Source organism: Eriocheir sinensis, chromosome 16 (genome assembly GCF_024679095.1).
Source record: "Eriocheir sinensis breed Jianghai 21 chromosome 16, ASM2467909v1, whole genome shotgun sequence".
Classification (NCBI taxonomy): domain Eukaryota; kingdom Metazoa; phylum Arthropoda; class Malacostraca; order Decapoda; family Varunidae; genus Eriocheir; species Eriocheir sinensis.
The window spans coordinates 20481013-20503805 of NC_066524.1; the positions used below are offsets into that span (position 1 = coordinate 20481013).

The 22793-nt window shown below is 44.2% G+C and overlaps 1 protein-coding gene and 2 long non-coding RNA genes across 13 annotated transcripts in view; 2 read left to right on the top strand and 1 right to left on the bottom strand.

The window, feature by feature from the left end:
- Positions 1-22793, top strand: part of LOC126999516 (ubiquitin carboxyl-terminal hydrolase 16-like) — a 60451-nt gene that overhangs the window by 21980 nt on the left and 15678 nt on the right. For 9 of the 10 annotated variants that reach the window (XM_050862182.1, XM_050862181.1, XM_050862172.1 and 6 more), the window contains 8 exons: positions 17733-17878; positions 18237-18388; positions 18809-18933; positions 19257-19402; positions 20006-20236; positions 20720-20842; positions 21369-21389; positions 21985-22240. In XM_050862182.1, the coding sequence (XP_050718139.1) occupies positions 17733-17878; positions 18237-18388; positions 18809-18933; positions 19257-19402; positions 20006-20236; positions 20720-20842; positions 21369-21389; positions 21985-22240 (1200 nt within the window). The remainder of the gene's footprint in view (positions 1-17732; positions 17879-18236; positions 18389-18808; positions 18934-19256; positions 19403-20005; positions 20237-20719; positions 20843-21368; positions 21390-21984; positions 22241-22793) is intronic. The other variant, XM_050862176.1, reaches the window with a different exon arrangement.
- On the bottom strand, positions 8120-11532 carry LOC126999522 (uncharacterized). Of its 2 annotated transcripts, none has more exons than XR_007753403.1 (3): positions 11396-11532; positions 10929-11039; positions 8120-10748 (listed from the first exon to the last, which is right to left on the bottom strand). It is a non-coding gene; the product is annotated as an uncharacterized LOC126999522 (long non-coding RNA). The 2 variants fall into 2 exon arrangements; XR_007753402.1 differs by lacking the exon at positions 10929-11039 and adding an exon at positions 11084-11217 and having other exon boundaries at positions 8120-10905; positions 11396-11512.
- Positions 11794-15729, top strand: LOC126999523 (uncharacterized). Its single transcript, XR_007753404.1, has 3 exons — positions 11794-11930; positions 12139-13583; positions 13889-15729. It is a non-coding gene; the product is annotated as an uncharacterized LOC126999523 (long non-coding RNA).

Sequence of the window (22793 nt, forward strand, 5' to 3'; positions counted from 1 at the left end):
CAACATCCTCCTCCTCTACTCCCCCCCAGCCAACCCCTTCGTCCTCTTCCTCCTCCTCCGCCTCTGCCCCCTCCTCATACATTTCTTCTCCCCTCCTACATCCTCCTCCTACTCCTCCCCAGTCAACCCCTACTGCCCCTTCCTCCTCCTCCGCCTCTGTCCCTCCTCCACATCCTCTACATCCTCCTCCTACTCCTCCCCAGTCAACCCCGACCGCCCCTTCCTCCTCCTCCGCCTCTGTCCCTCCTCCACATCCTCAACATCCTCCTCTACTCCTCCCCAGTCAACCCCTTCCTCCCTTCCTCCTCCTCCGCCTCTGCCCCCTCCTCCACATCCTCAACATCCTCCTCCTCTGCTCCCCTGCAGTCAACCCCTTCCGCCTCTTCCTCATCTTCCCTTGGCTCCCCCTTGTCCCTCTCCGCTACCAGCCCTCCTAACGCCTCCACGTCCAGTCGCCACCACACTCCCACTGCTCACTACTCATCCATTAGACGCCACAAGACCATTCTTCCTGCTGTGGTCTGCGTAGATCAGACACAGTTTCGGGGCACAGACAAGCTGAAAACATCTGTTAGACTTGTAGGGGACTCGCTGGTTAGAGGTCAATTAACGGAATTCTGCGGCAGGAATACAGAGACGCGGAGGCGTTATTGTATTCCGAGCCAAACTGGACGACATTACTTCAGCTGTCGATGCTGTCACGGAACTCGCGAAGGAAGACACAGTTTATTTGATTCACGCGGGGACAAATGACGTTCAGTCTACTCAAACTCAGGCCCTACTATCAAAATACCGTCAGGTCATTCGGCGTTACAAGACCAAGTCCCTCACGTCATTGTCTCTGGAATTCTACCCAGAATCAGCGCTTACGCCGGCTTCAACAGCAAAGCGAGCAACATCAATACTAGTCTGAAGGAAATTTGTGACGACGAAGGCGTGGCGTTTACAAACGCCTGGCACCACTTCCTTGAGCGCCCAGACTTGTTTTGGAACGATGGACTACACCTGAATGAGGTTGGATCGGCGCGTTTCGGGAGGCTTCTGGACGAGGCAGTGAAAAGCTTTTCGAAAAGCCTTTCAAAAAACGGCGGGCGAGGACGGGGCAAAGGCAGCCCTTGATCAACCAACCCGTAGCGTCAGTGCGACCCACAAGAAACTGTGTAACTAACCACGCCTCCGACAAGCGAACTGGTACAACTCGTCACGGCCACATTTCTATCATGTACACAAATGCACGTAGTTTAATACCCAAAAGGACGAAATTAGGGCGTATATTGCAACAGAGAAACCAGATGTGGTAGCCATCACAGAGACTTGGGCCAACTCTACCCATCTAGAATCCGAAATGTCATTCCTGGGTACGAAAGCTTCCACAAAAGTCGAAAGCACAAGAAAGGAGGAGGAGTAGTTTTCTACGTAAAAAGTACACCCTGCCATAAAAATAGACAAACAGGACGCAGAGAAATACGATTCTGTCTATGTGGAAATAACCGCAAATAACAAGAAACTAACACTTGCAACCGTATACAGGCCTCCGAAACAACAGGCAGCCGATGACACTGCCCTCTACGAAGAGATTCACTCTAACACAAAGCAAGGAAGCAATTATAATTGGGTACTTTAATTGCCCTAACATTGACTGGGTACTGATGACTGGAGATCAAGAGGGTAACAGGCTTTTAGAAATGGTGGAGGATTCGTTCCTCACTCAAGTTGTAACTCAACCAACAAGAGAAAACAATCTGCTGGATCTGGTATTAGTAAGCGACCCCGACCTCATTCGCGACTGTACAGTTGGTGAGAAACTTAATGGGTGCGATCACCACTTAATCCGTTTTAATATCAACATATGTCACAAACTCGTAGATAATCCATCAGTGATACCAGATTACAAAAAAGGAAATTTCAACTTAGCCCGTGCACTGCTTCCCTACGACCTGGGACCAACTTGGCATCACCGACAATACAATCGACAACGCGTGGAACGTCTTCAAAGATAAGCTGTTGCAAGTAGAGAAGGCTACAGTGCCTACGAAATCCAGGCGAGTAAATGGGGCCGTAGATCCACCGTGGATGACCAGAGACATAAAAAGGGCAGTAAACCTAAAAAAAAGGAATTATAATTTGATGAAAGAGAATGCTACGGCCGAAGCCAGCACACAGTACCACAACAGCCTCAGAGCTTGTCGCAGCCTTATTCGGAGTAGCAAACGCAACTATGAAAAGCAAATAGCGCGCGAAATCAAAACTAACTCCAAGAAATTCTTCACGTACATAAGATCGAAAAAGAAAGTAAAATCCAATATTGGTCCCCTGACAGACGAGACTGGATCTGTAACACAGGACAGTAAACAGATGGCCAGAATCCTCAACAGTAACTTCGCATCCGTATTCACAGTCGAGGACATCGAAACCATTCCCGAGAGCCCTGCCCCGCCGAGTGAGATCACGCCGCTGGAAATTGACTCAATATGCGACCAAGAAGTAAAAAAGTACTTGGACAAACTCGACACGAACAAGTCAACGGGACCCGACAGTTTGTCCCCGCGGTTATTAAAAGAGCTTAAACAACAAATACTTCAACCACTCACTACCATATTCAACCGGTCAGTTCAACTAAACAAGGTCCCGGAAGACTGGAAGATGGCGAACGTAACACCGATTTTCAAAAAAGGAGACAAAAGCGTTGCATTAAACTACAGGCCCATAAGTTTGACATCAGTGGCAGGAAAATAGAAAAGATTATTAGAGATAAACTTGTTAAGTTTCTAGAAAACAATAATGTAATCTCCGACACCCAGCATGGCTTCAGAAACAAGCGCTCCTGCCTAACGAATTTATTAGACTTCTTCCAAGGTATATATAAGAACTGGGATGCCCACATCCCCAGTGATGTTATATACCTGGACTTTCAGAAAGCCTTCGACAAGGTACCGCACGAGCGACTCCTTAAGAAACTGCACTCGGCGGGCATCGGAGCCAATCTGATCGCGTGGATAAGAGATTGGCTCACCGACAGAAAACAACGAGTACTACTCAACGGACAGCCTTCCGATTGGCTACCAGTCACTAGTGGAGTGCCTCAAGGGTCAGTGCTGGGACCCATCCTCTTTATCATATATATCAATGACCTAGAATCAGGACTGAAATCCACAATATCGAAATTTGCAGATGACACCAAGGTGGGTGGAGATGCCCTCACAAAGACCGACTGCGAAATCATTCAGAAAGACCTCAATCACATTATCGAATGGTCGGAAAATGGCAAATGTCTTTTAATGTTGACAAATGCAAAGTCATGCACATTGGGTCCCAAAATAGTAACCACACATACATCATGAATGGGAGACCTCTGCAAGCGATGCAGGAGGAAAAGGATCTTGGAGTCACTATCAGCAGTGACCTGAAACACGCGAATCACTGTAAAAAGGCATACAACAAGGCCAACATTATGCTCGGGTTCATAGCGAGGAACTTCGAGTGTAAAACACCAGACGTGATGCTATCCTTGTATAATTCCATGGTAAGACCGCACCTCGAGTATGCAGTGCAGTTCTGGTCTCCCAATTACAGAAAGGACATTGCTTTACTGGAAAGGATTCAACGACGCGCCACAAAGATGATTCCAACCTTAAGGGCTCAACCGTACGAGGAACGACTCAAGCGACTCAATCTCTTTACATTGGAGAAAAGACGCCTACGAGGGGATATGATTCAAGTCTTCAAGTATCTAAAAAAGTTCAATAACGTCGATTACTCCAAATTCTTTGAACTGCAAACCAACTCAAGAACTAGAAATAACGGTTTACCCATTCAGTCGAGTCGATGTAACACAGACATTGGAAGGAGTTTCTTTTCAAACCGAGTCATCCGCCACTGGAACAATCTTCCCTCAGAAGTAGTAAATGCGAATACCATCAACTCCTTCAAATATAGAATCGACCGTCATTTCGCTGCGTCAGGAGTAAACTGCTTCTCAATATCGAGGTGCTTTCATCTGCTCACCAAGCCCCAAGTGGCGGTCGAGCAGATTAAATCACCCAAGCGGGCGACCTCGTAATGAGCCAATAGGCTTTCTGTTGCCTGCATTTCCATGTTTCCATGTTTCCATGTTTCCTGTCTTGCTTATTCCTTTTATTCTTTTATTTTATTTCTTCCTCTTTTTTTTTTCACCTGCAGCTTCTTCATCATTATCTTCTTCTTCTTCTTCTTCTTCTTTTTCTCCTCCTCCTCCTCCTCCTCCTCCACGCCTGTCGATGCCCTACTTAGTCTTCCTTTTGCTTCACATTCATTCAGTTTTTTTCCTCCTCCTCCTCCTCCTCCTCCTCCTCTTCCTCCTCCTCTTACTCCTCCACAACGAAGGAAGTTCTATATTGGATGACATTGCGAATTCTTGATCATATGTGTGTGTGTGTGTGTGTGTGTGTGTGTGTGTGTGTGTTGAGATCTTGCCAGGTCTGAATTGGCCTCATTGTCGAAGAGGAGGAGGAGGAAGAAGAAGAGGAGGAGGAGGAGGAGGAGGAGGAGGAGGAGGAGGAGGAGGAGGGAGGCGTAGAGTTATGAGGCAAAATGAATTGAAAAGAGAGAGAGAGAGAGAGAGAGAGAGAGAGAGAGAGAGAGAGAGAGAGAGAGAGAGAGAGAGAGAGAGAGAGAGAGAGTTAGTGGAAGAGATTAGAGGAGAAAGAGGGGGGGGGGGGTAGTGACGGTGATGGTGGTTGAAGAGGAAAGAGGAAGGGGAAGGGGGGGAGGAAACCACATAGTTCGACTTGACACGGGTGTTGGCAAGATAGCAATGGTGGTGATGGTGGTGGTGAGGGGAGGGTGGTGGTGGTTGTGGTGGTGATGGTGGTGGTATCGGAAGGGACCGTATAGTGAAATCTTATGCGAGGTTTCCGTAGACTTTTTAACGAGGGACTTTTTACAACCAGCGTCTATATATGTCCCTCACTGTTCCTATTGGTCCCTTATTATTATTGGCCTCACCCTCCCTGTTCTTTTTATTTTTTTATTGTTTACGTTCCACCTATAGCACCGGTAGGCTTTCTTGGCGGGGCCTCGTGGTCGGCAACAGCCCGTTATGGCGCAGGCAAGTGTTTATAGTGGCGCCGTCTTGCTTGGCTCATGCTGTCCCCCGGAGCTCATCTTTGATCCTCTTTTTTTTTTATAAGAGAGAGAGAGAGAGAGAGAGAGAGAGAGAGAGAGAGAGAGAGAGTCCGGGTTGATAGGTGGTCTTCAGGACAGCATGTGGGTAGTCTTAGGCCACTCGGTGATGACTTGAAAATTGTCACCATAGTAGCGGGCGGGGCGCGAACCCTGGTCCTCCTAAACGCCGCCCCCGCACGTTTACCACTCAGCCACCGCCATCCCAAATATGTGTGTTACTATAAGGAAGCTGGTCGTTGTGGGGGCCTTCTTATTCTCTGGGACAGCTTTCGTTTTCTCCATTATACCTTCCTATGACTTCAACACTTCAAAAGGGCGACAGAAAGCATCAAAACAGGCTCCCTTTCTTTACCTTTCGAATATCTCTGCCTCTTTATTTTACGGAAGTTACTTAAGCTGCATATTCTTAGCATCGTATTTCTTTGCCTTGCTTTCTTCACCATAAGTAAAAGGTAATGATTTGTATGAGAGACTGAAAAAGGATATACGAGTCCAGTGTGTGTGTGTGTGTGTGTGTGTGTGTGTGTGTCACGTGGCGGCGGTGCGCGTGGCTGCTAGAGGCTCGTGGGTACACCTGACGGCCCCGTGTTCCGTGTAGGGGCAAAAACGTGTCAGGTGAGGCGAGGAGAAAAGTTAAGGAAGGAAGGTGTTTGAAGGAAGGAAGGAAGGAAAGAAGGACAAAGGATGGAGAGAAGGAATATATGGGGGAAGGGAAAGGAGAAGAGGAGGAAAGTAAAGGAAGGAAGAAAGGAAGGAAGGAAGAAAGGAAGGAAGGAAGAAGGGAGAAAAGGGCGAAGAGAGAGAGAGAGAGAGAGAGAGAGAGAGAGAGAGAGAGAGAGAGAGAGAGAGAGAGAGAGAGAGAGAGAGAGAGAGTAATAAAATCTCATATATACAACTCTGTCTATCCTGGTTCGCTTCTCTCTTTCTCTATCTCTCCTTTCGTTTGTTTACCTTGATGCGCTTTTGTTTTTGCTTCCGTGACGCGTGTTTATTTCCTTTATCTTTTCCCTGGTCACTTCTGTCTTTATTTTTATTCTCCTCTTTTCGCTTTTTTTTATCCACTTTCCATTATTCACTTTCATTCGTTTCTGTTTATTACGTTTTTCTATCCTGTTATCGCTCCTTCTGTCTGTCTTTTTATATTTATTCTTCTTGTTTTCCTTTTTTCCTTTCCTCCTCATCTTCGTTTATCTGTTTTTGCTTCTTTTATTTCCTTTCTGTCCTCTATTCTTCTGTTCTCTCTTCTTCCTTCTTTCGTAACTTATCCTGTCTTCCTTTCTTCCTCTTCTTCTGATCTTTATTCGCTTGTTTTCGCGGTTTGCTTCTCTCCTCATCTTTATTTTGTTCGCTTCTATCTTCTATCCTGTCCTTTACTCTTCTTTTTTCACTTCTTCCTTCTTTCGTAACTCATCCTGTGTTTCTTTCTTCTTTTTCTGATCTTCATTCGCCTGTTTTCGCTTTTTCCTTCTCTCCTCATCTTTATTTTATCTTCTTTTTCGCTTCTGTTCCTGTAATTCCTTCCCCTTCTGTCTCTCTCCGGCATATGACCACAGATGTTGCGCCGACTAAACGAAACTTTCCAACGTTCGCATCGGCTCTTATAATTATTTCCCCTTCTGTCTCTCCGGCATATGACCACAGATGTTGCGCCGACTAAACGAAACTTTCCAACTCTCGCTTCGGTTCCTATAATTCCTTCCCCTTCTGTCTCTCTCCGGCATATGACCACAGATGTTGCGCCGACTAAACGAAACTTTCCAACTTTCGCTTCTGTTCTTTTTCTGTCGCGTCCTTCAACCACTTCTTTCCGCCTTTCTCTAGATTTCAAAGTCTCCGGAAGTCGCTTGGTCATCTCTCTCTCTCTCTCTCTCTCTCTCTCTCTCTCTCTCTCTCTCTCTCTCTCTCTCTCTCATTCTGTTTTTTTTACTCTTGTTTATTTTCAATTTTTTTCGCTTATTTCTGCACCCCGGTGTGTGTGTGTGTGTCTGTGTGTGTGTGTGTGTGTGTGTGTGTGTGTCACGTGGGCAACCCTTCAAGTCTGTGTGTGTGTGTTGTGTTAGAGAGAGAGAGAGAGAGAGAGAGAGAGAGAGAGAGAGAGAGAGAGAGAGAGAGAGAGAGAGAGAGAGAGTAGGAAGCCATAGAGGTTCCATACTGGTGCTCCACATTTTAAACACACACACACACACACACACACACACACACACACACACACACACACACACACACACACGTGAACACCGACTTAACTGTTTTACACTTACTTCAGGAAATGCCAAGGAAAAAAAAAAAGTAAGAAAAAGGGAAATATCAACAAACCTAACATCTTAACATCACTTCAAATCTACCTAATGAAGAAAGAATATTAACAAAGCCTTATATCTTTAGAGTCTTATACTGAACGAATATTATTGTCGTACCTAAGAATATCATACGAAAAAGAATATTATTAGTCTTATTAAAAACCTCTTATACATTTCGACCCCTCCCTTCCCCCCCCACTCCCCCTCCCCCCCCCGCCAAACTCACGCATATTAGACCAGGCTTTCGTATAGGTGTGTGAGTAGGGAGGAAAGGGCGGCATATCCATGGGTAGTTACATGACCCTGATGGTAGTTTGAAGGGGCTGTTAGTGTTAGTGTGGTAGTTATAGTGGTGGTGGTGGTGATGTTAGTGGTGGTGGTGGTGGTGGTGATGATGTTAGTGGTGGTGGTGGTGGTGGTGTTGAGGGTGTTGTGATGTTGTTTGACGTCTGAAAGGCTATTAATACTTATCATTTGGTGGTGGAGGCCGAGAGAGAGAGAGAAATGGCGCTGTCCCTGTCAACGTATTTGCTTTCTGCTGTCATCTACCCACCTCTCTCTCTCTCTCTCTCTTCCGTAAGCCTATTGTACAAGATTTCTATTTCCTCCTCTCTCTCCCCCTCCCTTTTTTTTCTTTATCTCTTCCGTGCCAACAAGAAAACGTACAGCCTAGTGACCTATAGGCCTACTGATGATGCCTCCCTCCTCCTCCTCTTCCTCCTCCTCCATGTATACTTCTCTCATCAAGAACAACTGTCACCAATCTTGTATTACTAAGCACTCATTCCCTCAAGTTCCTGGTCTTCACACAAATCTATTTCTATTTCGTCATCATTTCTACCTTCTATTATCTTATCAAACCCTTCCCTGCCTCTCCCCTTCTCTTCTGTCCTGTTCATTCCTTCCTTCACCTTCATTTCTGTCTCTTAAACATCACCATCCACCATCCCCTCAATCCCTTTCCCGTTATGACCCTTCCATTATCTTGTGAAACTCTTCCCTATGTCTCACCTTCTGTTCTGTTCTGTCCCTTCCTTCCTTCACCTTCATTTCTATCTCCTTAACCATCTCCATCCGTTATCTCCTCAATCCCTCTCCTCCTATGATCCTGGTGGTAGTCTGACAAAGCTTCCCTGCCTCTCCTCTTCTCTTCTGCCCTGTCCCTTCCTTCTTTCACCTTCATTTCTATCTCCTTAACCATCTCCATCCGTTATCTCCTCAATCCCTCTCCTCCTATGATCCTGGTGGTAGTCTGACAAAGCTTCCCTACCTCTCTCCTTCTCTGCTGTCCTCTCCCTTCCTTCCTTCACCTTCATTTCTGTCTCCTTAAACATCTCCACCCTATATCTCCAATCCTTTTCCCGTTATGATCCTGGTGGTAGTTAGATAAAGCTTCCGTAATCCTGAAAACCCCCATTCCTGTCACCTTCAACTAACTGACTCTCTGCTGTTCTGTCCCTTCCTTCACCTTCATTTCTATCTCCTTAAACATCTCCACCCTATATCTCCTCAATCCCTTTCCCGTTATGATCCTGGTGGTAGTTAGACAAAGCTTCCGTAATCCTGAAAACCCCCATTCCTGTCACCTTCAACTAACTAACTCTCTGCTACACGTAGACCCCAACTCCCTCACCCTTAGCTGAACTCAAAACTCCTCCATTTCTTGTGTAAGTCTTCCTGTCTGCCGGGAATGTCGGGTACACAGCCTTACCAAATAGACGAGCTTAGCCTTTCACTTTTGTCATAGTATCTAAACACTTCTCCTCCTTCCCTTTATTTTGTTTCATTCTCCTTTCGTTTTTTTTTCTACCGTTCTTATTTTCGTTTTTTCTCCTCTTTTTTTACCCTCATCTATCCCTTTCGTGTTTTTTCTACTGTTCGTATTTTCCTATTTTCTCCTCTGCCTCCTTCTTTACCCTTATCTATCTCCTCTTCTTAATATCTCTTTCCTGTCCACCCTATTCGTTCCCCTTCTTTATCCTTCTTTCTAGCTCCTGTTGAATCACTCCCAGCACCGTTTGTACCAGCCTCGTTCCCACTGTACCAGAAAGTGTACCTCTCTCGTTACTGCCTCATATGGTACATCGCTTTTTCCAGGTACACAGCCTTCCCAAATATACGAGCTTAGCACCTTCTAGCTCTCTTGAATCACTCCCAGCACCGTTTGTACCAGCCTCGTTCCCACTGTACCAGAAAGTGTACCTCTCTCCCGTAATTGACCCCCCTTTCGGCCACCTCCTCGGATTCATCACAGGAGAAGCAAGTAGCGGGCTTTTTTGTTTATATTATTGTTTCCTTTTTTTGTGCCCTTGTGCTGTCTCCTTTGCTGTAAAAAAACAAAAACAAACAAACTGCTTTATATAGTAGATCCCTTTTCTGATACATTTAACTAATCCCTTGCAAGTAGTTCCATATGTTTACTCTTTTTGGGGGTTTTGTCAATATCTCCTTTACGTATTTCTCTCCTAACTGTTAGTGTTCCCATGTTCACGGTACACAGTCTGACCATCTTTAACTCGTGTGTACAAGCTTGCAACCTGGTGATTCCTTGTTCCTTCTGCCCATTTAAGTCCTGCTGCATCCCTGTGTGTGTGTGTAGCCAGGCGACAGCAAACGTGACCTCGGAGTTAGTGGATTGGAGACGAGGAAGAAACCTACTTAGCGTGTTTGTGTGTGTGTGTGTGTGTGTCGGAGCGTGCGTGTGTGTCTGTCTGAGTCGGAAAAGTGGGTGGGGCTGCTACTGTGTATGTGTGTGTGCGTGTGTGTGTGTTGGGATCCCGTACACACACACACACACACACACACACACACACACACACACACACACACACACACACACACACATCTCTTCCGTCTCCCTCCAGCGGTCTTCAGTGCCATACTCCCGGGTTCCACGCCTGCTTAGTGGAGTACGATCCGTTACCGGTGGAGTGTTCTAATCCTCACACTTTAAGCCCGTATTCTTAAGCCTGTCGACACCTCGGTATAAGCCTAATTGAAAAGCCTCTCGTGAAAGTTCCTGGGATTCTCATGGACTGTTTTGTGACCCCAGTGATAGTTTTACACGGCTTTTGTGTCTTGTTCTATAATCGTATCACTTAAGTCCTTGTTATTAGATGTATCGGCACTTCAGTATAACCCCGTTTGAAAAGCCTCGCGTGGGAGTTCCTGGGATTCTCATGAACTGTTTTGTGACCCCAGTGATAGTTCTACACGGCTTTTGCACCTTGAGCGGTAAAATCACCCATGGAAGCCCAGTTACGTTTAAGAATATAGACTTTAAACCTGTATTCTAAAACGTATCGAAACCACAGTATACGCCCGTTTGAAAAGCCTCGCGTGGAAGTTCATGGGCTTTTCGAGACTGTTTTGTGACCCCAGTGATAGTTCTACACGACCTCTGAATCTTGAGCGGTAAAATCACCCATGGAAGCCCAGTTACCTTTAAGAATATAGACTTTAAACCTGTATTCTAAAACGTATCGAAACCATAGTATACGCCCGTTTGAAAAGCCGCGTGGAAGTTCATGGGCTTTTCGAGACTGTTTTGTGACCCCAGTGATAGTTCTACACGACCTCTGAATCTTGAGCAGTAAAATCACCCATGGAAGCCCAGTTACGTTTAAGAATATAGACTTTAAACCTGTATTCTAAAACGTATCGAAACCACAGTATACGCCCGTTTGAAAAGCCGCGTGGAAGTTCATGGGCTTTTCGAGACTGTTTTGTGACCCCAGTGATAGTTCTACACGACCTCTGAATCTTGAGCGGTAAAATCACCCATGGAAGCCCAGTTACGTTTAAGAATATAGACTTTAAACCTGTATTCTAAAACGTATCGAAACCATAGTATACGCCCGTTTGAAAAGCCGCGTGGAAGTTCATGGGCTTTTCGAGACTGTTTTGTGATCCCAGTGATAGTTCTACACGACTTCTGCGCCTTGACCGGGAAAACCACGCGTGAATACCCGGCTAATTTTCCCTGTGGTCTTGGAAAATAGCCGTAATTGAAGCCCGATACGTTTAAGAGTATTCCCCTTAGTGATAACCCAGCGTGACTTGACTCGGGTATTTGTCACATCTAAACCTTGCGTCTCTGATCGATGTGAAGTTAATAATTACATGGTTTTCTGGTGAAGCGAAGATTAATATATAGCTTGTTTACTCAGCGAATGTGCGAACTCGTTTCATTTTGGTAACCTATTATTATTATACGTATTAGTGGAGTGAGTGAGTGAATGAGTCTGCTCGTGTTGACATTGAAAAGGAAAAAGATTGTTTGTGTTAATCTGAAAAAAGAAAAAGAAATAAGAAAAAAAAGATATATAATCGACAAGTGGAGAAGTTAAGTGCTCTGTGGAAATAGAGATGAAAAGAAGTGTGTCAGATATAACTCTTGGGTCATCTAATACTTGTTTGGTGAGTAAATTTATATGTGTGTACTTAAATAGGTGTAGGTTAGGTTAGGTGCAAAGTACGTTAGGTTCTTTTTTGAGTACGATAGTCATGATATTCACCACTTTGACATACGAAAAATTAATCAAATGAGTCTCTAGTTAGGTTAGATTAGGTGCAAAGTACATTAGGTTCTTTTTTGGGTACGATAGTCATGATATTCACCACTTTGACATACGAAAAAATAATCAAATGAGTCTCTCTAGTTAGGTTAGATTAGGTGCAAAGTACATTAGGTTCTTTTTTGAGTACGATAGTCATGATATTCACCACTTTGACATACGAAAAATTGATCATACGAGTCTCTTTAGGTAGGTTAGATTAGGTGCAAAGTACATTAGGTTCTTTTTTGAGTACGATAGTCATGATATTCACCACTTTATAAGATACGAAAAATATAATCAAATGAGACTCTATACTTTTAATTCCTTTAGGCTTTTATATATTAGTTGACCGTACATTAGTAAGTTCTTCTTCTGTACAGTCATCATCATCATAATTTACCAGTCATTAATCGTAGTCACCTTATACAACAACAACAAAAACAACATAAAAAATATCAAATGAGCCCCTTTAGTTATGCGTGACTGGCTCATGTGTGTTAATTTAATACCAGGAGGAGGAGGAGGAGGAGGAAGAAGAAGAAGAAGAGGAGGCACCATCTCACCTAGTTATTTCCGTGGGAGGAGGAGGAGGAGGAGGGAGAAGTGGGTGGCGAAGGTGAGGAAGAGGAGGAGGAGGAGGAGGAGGGGAAGGAATGTGAGGAAGGAAGAAGGGAGGAAAGGGATGGTGAGAGGGTAGAAAGGAGGAGGAGGAAGAAGAGGAAGAGGAGGAGGTGGAAGAAGGGTTGAATGAAGAAAAGGGAGGAGGGAAGAATGGAAGAGGACGAAGAGAAAAAGGAAATAAAGAAGAATGTGAGAAATGAAAAAATGATTAGAAACAGGAGGAGAAGGAAGAAGAGGAGGAGGCGGCTGAAGAGAAAGGAAGTGAAGAACAGGGAGGAGGAGGAGGAGGAGATGAAGAAGGAAGAAGAGGTGAAAGAAGAAGAAGAGGAGGAGGAGGAAGCTGAAGAGAGAGGAAGGGAAGAACAGGGAGAAGGAGGGAAGGGATAGAGGAGGAGGAGGAAGATGAGATGAAGAAGGAAGAAGAGAAGGAGGAGGAGGAGGAGGAAGCTGAGGAGAAAGGAAATGAAGAACAGGGAGGAGGAGGAGGAGGAGGAGATGAAGAAGGAAGGCTAGAAGAAGAAGGAGGAGGAGGAGGAAGGGTAGGGGCTGTATGATGCTGATTTGAAAGGGGTAAGTCGGTTGGCAGGTCTTTTTGGTACCCTGCCAGATACCTCTTCCTCCTCCTCCTCCTCTCCCCCCATCACAACCATACATAACCCATTCCTCATATCACACATTCCACCATCACCGCCACCACCGTCATTACTCGGTATTTATAGCCCTAAGGTCACTGATACATGCTTGCCTGCTCCCCTGTCAACCCCTATGTATTAGTGGTGGTTGGTACGCGAATCGTCCTCGTCGGAGAGAGAGAGCGATGTTGTTTGTGGGTGATTTTGATAAGGCTTTGGTGGTAGCGAGCGGACTTTGCTTTCCTCTCTCTTTTTTTCTGTCCCGTGAGCTGTTTCCTTTCCCGTTAAAATGAGATTGAGGTTGTGAGGTTGTGGATGGTTTTTCAGCTTGTTAATTGGTTGGCTTCTAGACGAGTGGAAAGAGTAAATCAATGTCAAATAAGTTAAATTAGAGGATTGTTTTGCTAATTCGATAAGGCTTTGGTAGAGGTTGTGTTGGTATTTGAGATTGGGGTTGTGAGGTTGTGGATGGTTCTTCAGCTTGTTAATTGGTGGTTTCTAGACGAGTGGAAAGAGTAAATCAGTGTCAAATAAGTTAAATCAGAGGATTGTTTTGCTAATTCAATAAGGCTTTGGTAGAGGTTGTGTTGGTATTTGAGATTGGGGTTGTGAGGTTGTGGATGGTTCTTCAGCTTGTTAATTGATGGTTTCTATACGAGTGGAAAGAGTGAGACTGTTAAGTAAGTCAAGTTAAATTAGAGGATTGTTTTGCTAATTCGATAAGGCTTTGGTAGAGGTTGTGTTGGTATTTGAGATTGGGGTTGTGAGGTTGTTGATGGTTCTTTAGGTTCATAATTAATGGTTTCTAGACGAGTGGAAAGAGTAAATCAGTGTCCAGTAAGTCAAGTTAAATTAGTGGGTTGTTTAGCTAATTCGATAAAGCTTTGGTAGAGGTTGTGGTGATATCTGATGAAGCTTTGGTTGAGGTTGTGTCAGTATTTCCATGGGTAGTTTTATGAGCCTAGTGATCGTTTGACAAGACTTCTGAATGTGAAATAACACTCGTGAAAACCTGATTAATCTCCTTTGTGGACTTTGGAAATAGTTACTCTGTACTCTCAAATGCTTTCATATAGTAATTTGAATATTTATTTATTTATATCTCTTCAACTTAAGTAGGTTCAAGTTTGTCATTTTTCTATAAGAGCTTTTTTTATGATGCGTTGAAAGTTTGTAATCTATTAATTTTCTGTTTTATTTATCTATTTGTTATTTTTTATTCGAGGTTTAAGAGAATTCGTAATTTCTTTTAATGGCCTTTTCTTGGCCGGCTGGTGACTAAGCTAATGTATTTTGTTGCCACACTCTCTTGTATTTCTGCTTGTGAGTCACTTTCAAATTTGTTTCTTTTAGCATTATAAGTATATTTTGCACAAGAGTATATTCGCCCTATCTCACGAAGTCTTTGATGTCTCCTTATCTCCTTTCATTAGTTAAGCATTTTTGTATATTTGTATTTATGTATAGTTGTGTTTTCTTTATATTTCTTTACCTTACTTGTGTTGCATTTTCAGCTTCTCTCGGTCTCTCTCTCTCTCTCTCCAGTTCTTTGATGTCTGGTCTATGCTTCTTCCTTTCAATATGGAGAGATTTCTGTGTGTTTGTGTTTATGTGAGGGGGCTTCGTGGTGCAGTGGTTAGCACACTAGGCTCACAACCGAGAGAGCCCGGGTTCGATTCCCGGGCGGAGTGGAAAAATTTGGGTGGCTTTTCCGATACCCTATGCCCCTGTCCACCCAGCAGTGAATGGGTACCAGGTATTAATCGTGGGTGTGTCCTGTCTCCTAGGATCTGTTCCCTTCTATAATTCCTTCCCTTTCTGTCTCTCTCCGGCATATGACCACAGATGCTGCGCCGACTAAACAAAACTTTCCAACTTTTTCTAGTCTCTTTAACCCTTTGAAACCACTCCATCTATCCTCCTTTCTTTCAATATGGAGAGAGGGATTTCTGTGTATATGTTAAGGGATGTTTGTTTTGTATACCCAAGTCTTGTTTTATTTATTTACTTTGCATTTGTAGATTCTCCTGGTCTCTCTACCCCTTTGAAGCCACTCCATCTATCCTCCTTTCTTTCAATATGGAGAGAGGGATTTCTGTGTATATTTTAAGGGATGTTTGTTTTGTATATCCTAGTCTTGTTTTACTTATTTACTTTGCATTTGTAGATTCTCCTGGTCTCTCTACCCCTTTGAAGCCACTCCATCTATCCTCCTTTCTTTCAGTATGGAGAGAGATATCTATGTGTCCCTCCTCTCATTATGATCCAGTTTATTGATCTCGGGCAAGGAAGGGTAAGGAGTCTCGTGCTTCCCCCGCCTCACGCTTTGTTAAATTCCTCCCCCCTGACTCAGCCCTTGATTGTGAGTCACGCAGGTGGTGTGGGAAAAAGTGGAGCCTCGTCTTAAGTGGTGGTGTTCCTGCTCTTTATTTTTAGGGCCTGAGAGAGAGGGGGAGAGGGAGGGGGAGAGTACATACTTGTTGGCCCTATATCAGTATTGTGAGATCTCTAAAGAAATATCTGCTTGCATTTTCTCCTCCTCCTCCTCCTCCTTCTCCTCCTTCTCCTCCTCCTCCTCCTCCTCCTCCTCCTCCTCTTCCCCCTACGCCTCCTCCTTCCTCCTCCTACTCTTCCATTTCCTGTTGGTGTAGGAGGAGGAGGAGGAGGAAATAGTTTTAAGTAGATGATTATTTCCCTATGTACTGATCTCATCACATTAATATAGAACCTAAAAGCATACACACACACACTCTCTCTCTCTCTCCCTCTCTCTCTCTCTCTCTCTCTCTCTCTCTCTCTCTCTCTCTCTCTCTCTCTCTCTCTCTCTCTCTCTCTCTCTCTCTCTCTCTCTCTCTCTCTCTCTCAGATCTCCCTTTGATAATGTCGTCTTTGGTGATTCAAGTTTCGTTTTTCCTCTCAATTTCTTTTCCGTTCTATTTTCCTTCTCTTTTGTCTCCTCCGCCTTCTCTTCCGCCTCCAAGTTGCCATGCAGGTCTCAGGTGTTTTGTCAGCCCTCGTTACCTCACCGCCCACCTGTGTCGCCGCCTCCTTGCATCAGCCCCAAAACTGTGAGGGGGAAAAGAAAGAGGTGTTTGTTTGTTCTTTCCTGAAACTAAATGGCGTTTTCCGAGCTCTCCCTTGCTAAGAGATGTCGGGGATTGTTAACTCAGACACGTACAACTCCTTCTGAACTGTTTTTCACCTTCATATCCACGCAGGTTTTTTATCACTGTGAGTCTTATTGTTAGTTTGTCGTGTCTTCTTTCCTGAAACTAACTGGCGACTTCCGAGCTTTCCTTTGCTATGAGATGTCCAGCTCCTTCTTAACTGTTTTTCACCTTCATATCCACGCAGGTTTTTTATCACTGTGAGTCTTATTGTTAGTTTGTCGTATCTTTCCTGAAACTACCTGGCGACTTCCGAGCTTTCCTTTGCTATGAGATGTCCAGCTCCTTCTGAACTGTTTTTCACCTACATATCCACTTAGGTTTTTTATCACTGTGAGTCTTATTGTTAGTTTCTCGTGTCTTCTTTCCTGAAACTAACTGGCGACTTCCGAGCTTTCCTTTGCTATGAGATGTTGGGTATTATCAACTCAAATGCCAACTGCTCCTTCTGCACTGTTTTTCACCTACATATCCACGCAGGTTTTTTATCACTGTGAGTCTTATTGTTAGTTTGTCGTATCTTTCCTGAAACTAACTGGCGACTTTCGAGCTTTCCTTTGCTATGAGATGCCAGGTATTATCAACTTAAATGCCAACAGCTGCTTCCTAATAGTTTTTCACCTACATATCCACTCTCAGTTGTTTATAGGTATGATTTTTTTCGTATGTTCTTTATTGAAAGTAACTGATGTCTTCCCAGCTTCTTGCTCATAGTTAAAACACTAGCCGTATCATACCTGTTCTAGGATGTTGTTTTCATTTTTTTTGTTTGTTATAACGCAAAAGAACATCGTGCATTTTGCTGGAAATTTGTACACACCTGTTTTTCTTTTTCTTTACTCCTCTTTGGTTTTGTTTTTGCCTTTTCTTTTCCGTCCGTTGTTTGATGTCGTAGAAAAAATTATCCTGATCTTTGAAAACTGTTACCGGATGAAGACAAAACTCCTTTCCTGAGGGTAAGGTTTATACACATGGCTTTATTTATTTATATTTTTCATCTCTTATATCAGTGAAAATCATCCCCATCTCTAAAAAATCCATTACCAAAACAAAACAAAACCCAATCAATCAATCAGTCTGTCAATCAAGTCCTAAGTAAGATCCATTTATTGACCTATGTTTATTTATCTCTAAAAAATCCATTACCAAAACAAAACAAAACCCAATCAATCAATCAGTCCATCAGTCAATTCCTAAGTAAGATCCATTTATTGACCTATGTTTATTTACTGACCTGTGTTCTTTTTTTGTTGACCTCCATTTATTGACCTGCGTTTGACCCCCTTTCAGATTCCAAGGCGTGTGGTCATGCCAGCCGGTCCGTCAACTTTGGGCAGGTGAAGAAGACTCTGAAGCAGGGCCAGGCTATCGGGGAATGTACACAGTGTCGCAAGGGCCACTGCTCGGAGCTGGACAAGGAGCCAAACCCTATAGTGGTGAGTGCTGGCTTAGGTTTAACATATCACAGTTGTCCCTCAAATAGTACGGTTTCCAATAGCTCGGCTTCGGTTTTATGTGTATTTTCATAGATTTTTTTAGGATTTTTAAATTTCCCCACAAGCAGGAAATTTAAAAATCCTTAAAATATCTTCTATGACAATCATATACACTCTCCTCCCTGACGTTAATCCTTCTCATGTCTTCACTAGGATAACTATGTGCCATCGTCCACTTCTAATCTCTCTTCCTCCTTCTCTATCTTTACTTCTCCTTACCTTCCTTTACCTACCTTTAAATCTTTCCCTCTCTTGACAATCATACACTCTCAAGACTCCCTTCCCATGTCTTCACCAGGACAACTATGTGCCGGTGATCTGGCTGTGCCTATACTGCGGCCACCAAGGCTGTGACCGCAACACCCAGGAGCAGCACGCACTCCTCCACTACAGGCGCCCGCACTCCGACCCTCACTGCCTCATCCTCAACACCCAGGCCTGGAATGTTTGGTGAGTGGCTGTGTGTTGTATTGACCTAACCTAAGCTACTCAACACCTATCCACCTGTTAACTCATTAGGTATTTTGTCCCTTCCCCTTTTTTCATATTTTCTTGGTTTATTGTCAGTGTATTTTATTGGTGAGTGTCTGTGTGTTGTACTGACCTAACCCAAGCTAGTCAACACCCACCTGCTTTGTGTGTTGTACTGAACCTAACCTAAGCTACTCAACACCTGTCCACCTGTTAACCCATTAGGTATGTTGTCCCTTCCCCTTTTTTCATATTTTCTTGGTTTATTGTCAGTGTATTTTATTGGTGAGTGGCTGTGTGTTGTACTGACTTAACTCAAGCTACTCAACACCCACCTGGCTTTTAACTCATTAGGTATTGTTTTTGTTCCCCCTATTTGATTTATTTTCTCTCGCACAGGTGTTACGAGTGTGACTCCGAGGTTCACCAGACCAGCTCCAAGAAGCTTCACGAGGTAGTGGAGTTCATCAAGAGACAGAAGGACATGGCGCCGCGTAGATCCACTTCCAACAGACCCCTCCTCAGTAAGCACCCTTCATCTTCGTACTTCTTATGTCCTCACCTTACAACAGACCCCTCCTCAGTAAGCACCCTTCATCTTCCTATGTCCTCACCTTGTGTCTGTGTAGATTAGTAGAGAAACACACCATCGCCTCCTAACTTGAACCACTTCTCTTCATTTCTTTCCCTCATGTCAAAGAATGTTCGTCTGCATGTGAGAGTAAGTCCCCAATACCCTCCATCTATCATGACCCCTCAAGTACATTTCCCTCCCTTATAGCAGCAAACACCTATCTATATGAACAAGTTACAGGCACCAACACCTTCTATCTCTCCCCCCTCACAGACTCCTCCCAGTTCGGCACAGGGGGCGAATGTGGGACAGTCACCGTGGCCAAGGGCTCCATCAGCTCCTTTGACGACAATTCAAAGGCGGCCAAGAACCAGCGTAATGCCCAGGCCAGTGTGCTCGCCTCGCTGCCCAAGGTCAAGGTGGGTATACCAGAGGAGGGTCATCTTTAGGGCATAACCAGGGAAGGTCTGTTACTACGCATAATAGGAAAAAGTCTGTAAAGTTAAGATAGAGACAAATAGTTAAACGTCAATAGAGATCGGTTCTGAAACGTTATTTTTGTGTTTCATTTTTGTATTGTTGTTTTGGGGTCATAGTCTACAAGATATAATGCATCACGTCTTTAACTTCCTATTATTTTGTATTGCATAAACCTACCAGTACTAATCTCGTGTCCAGGACTTCTTGTATGTGTGTGTATTTACCTAGTTGTAGATTTACCGGGCCTGGGCTTACGCTCGTGTGGTCCCATCTCTGTATCTGTATTTGTCCGACTTTTCCTTAAAACTTTGCGCACTCTTTGTCGATACTACATCCTCACTTAGTTTGTTCCAAACCTCTATATTTCTTTGCGGGAAGCTATATTTCGTTACGTCTCTCAAGTATCTTCCTCTCCTCAATTTTTTACTGTGTCCTCTTGTGTTCCTGGTGTGTGTGTGTTTCTTCTGCAATATCTGATAAAAGACCTCATCAGACACTCACTTATTCTGTTGCTTTACCTCACTCACTCTCTCTTGTTGCAGGGTCTCAGTAACCTCGGGAACACCTGCTTCTTCAACTCCGTGATGCAGTCTCTCTCCCAGACACACTTCCTCACGCAGCTGCTGGATCTTCAGTGTCAGAGTGGCCAGCGTGTCTACCTCCCAGGCCGCACCAAGCCTCCCAAGCTCGGTCTCAATGGGGAGGTGAAGCAGGAGAACGGGAGGGTCAAGAGGTATAGCTCGGAGAATGAGGACGAAGATGACGTAGAGCTGGTGAGTGCAGGGGAAGAGGACACAAGAGCCATACAGAAAGGCAGTAGATAGATAGATAGGTGTTGGGTGAATGTAAGTTAAACACAGCCAAACAGAGAATGGTAACAAAGATGATATAGAGATTGGGAGCTCAGAGGAAGAGGACATGAGAGCAATAGATAGATGGAAAGGTAATAAATAGATATATAGGGGATAGATGAATGGCACCACTATAAAACTATACCACTAATGGGCTGGGGCCAACCAACAAGCCTCATCAGGAGAGCCTACTGGCATTATAGACTTAAAAACAAATAGAAAAGAAACACAGAGGATGACAAAGAGGGAAAGATAAAGAAATATCACCTAACCTATCCACATTAGCAACATTCTTCATACAAACACATAATACCTCGAAAAATCCCCTCCATCACCTCCTAATTCCACCTCTTGCACCACCCAACACCATACCACCACTAATCTAACATCACCTTTCATCCACAGAAACCCCTCGACCTGTACCTGCCGGAGGGGGGTGGGCTGACGCTTGCCACCGCCACGCTGCTGAAGGAGATGCACTCGGTAGGGAAGAACAGCATCCTCAACCCCGGCTACCTCTTCGGACAGGTGGGTGAGGTTATGTGTGGGGTTGTGTAGTGTGTGTGTTTGTGTGTTTGTAGGTGTTTGTGTGTGTGTGTGGGTGGGGGGTGGGGGGTTGTTTTTTATAATTTTTTTGTTTTTGTTTTTTTGGGGGTAGACTGAAGGGTGGATTCTTGTTTTTGTTGTTCTTTTTCGTCTTGGTTTTTTGTCTACCTCATTTTTCTTTTGTTTTCTTTCATGTTCTTTTTTTTTCTTGTTCTTCTTTATCATCTTCTTCTACCTCATGTTCTATTCTGTTCTCTTCCTTTTTCTTCCTCTTCTTCTTTTTCTTCCTCTACCTCGCATTCCTTTTTAGTCTCTTCTTCCTATTTCTTCATCCTGTTCTTCTCTTTCTTCTTCCTCCTTGTCATCATCTTCATTATCTTTCTTTAACATCCTAATATTCCCTCATGGGTTTATTATACTCAAACCAAGTCATTCCAGAACCAAACATTCATCGTAACACACCAAAACCTTTCATCGCTGGCGGTAACCCACATATTTTTGCCAACAGTTACACGGAATGGATGCGTCAGTAAGTTACCAACCCTAGACCAGCCATACATTACCCGTTGCTGTTGCTATTGGCTTCCTATTACCTCAGAACATCAGCTGTGTCTAGAGTGGCAGTATTGCATAGTCTTTGTCATTTGAAGTTGGCCCTGAACTCACCATGTTGTTGTTCTAGTTTAATGCCCTTAGTTTCTTATATAGGGATGGTTGGGCTATGAGTCTTGCCATGGTGAGTGTCCTTAGTGCTTCCTTCCTTATGCCTGATAGATTGTTGTAGAGATGCAGAGAGAGAGAGTGTAAGAGAGAGATAGAGAGTGAGGGAGAGGGAGAGGGAGAATGAGAGAATGTGAGAGAGAGAAGCAATAAGAACTTCAAGTGTAAGAGAGAGGGAGAGCGAGAGTGAAAATAAGAGAGAGAGAGATCAAGAAAAAGAGAGAGTTAGAGAGAGAGAGAGAGAGTAACAGAACTAAGAATCTTATAGAAACAGAGAAACAAACAGAGACATACACAAACAAACCTCTCAAAACACACAACAAACAAACACAAAACACTCAGAAACAACTCCAAAAACACCACCTAATAAATAATAACTAAAACTATACAATAACACCCGACAGATATGTAAGAAGAGCACCCAGTTCCAAGGCTACGAGCAACAAGACGCCCACGAGCTCCTGCGCTGTCTGCTCGAGGCCATCCGGAACGAGGAAATCCTTAGGGCCAAGAGAGCGATCCTTAAGGCTTTTGCGCTGTCCGAGAAAACCGACCCCAACACCGTCAGCCCTCGCCTTAAGACCATGATCAAGGGCTACGGCAGACAGGCCACACACACCATCGTAGACCAGATTTTCGGAGGACAGCTCATCAGTACAAGTGAGTGGACAGTGTGTGTGTGTGTTTGTGTGTTTTGTATATGTGTCTTAACCCGTCCGCTGTGATTGTCAGGGATTTGGCTTTCACTGGTAGCCTGGTAACACATACTTCCAGGTCTTTCTCTGCCTCTGAGGTGGATAGTGGAGTGTTTCCCATGTGGTATTGGTGTGCTGGATATCCCTTCACTGGTAGCCTGGTAACATACACTCCCAGGTCTTTCTCTGCCTCTGTGGTGGATAGTGGAGTGTTTCCCATGTGGTATTGGTGTGCTGGATATCCCTTCACTGGTAGCCTGGTAACATATAGTCCCAGGTCTTTCTCTGTCTCTGTGGTGGATAGTGGAGTGTTTCCCATGTGGTATTGGTGTGCTGGATATCCCCTCCCAAGGTTGCAGGAAAGAGAAGTGTCCCAATGTTTTGTGTGTATGTTGTTCCTGTTTGTTTATGTGTGATGTTCATATTTGTTTGTGTTTATGTTGTTTTTATATCTTAATCATCACCTGTTAGTATTAGTCCATTGCAGGATAAAAATGTTTCTCAATGTTTTCTGCCTC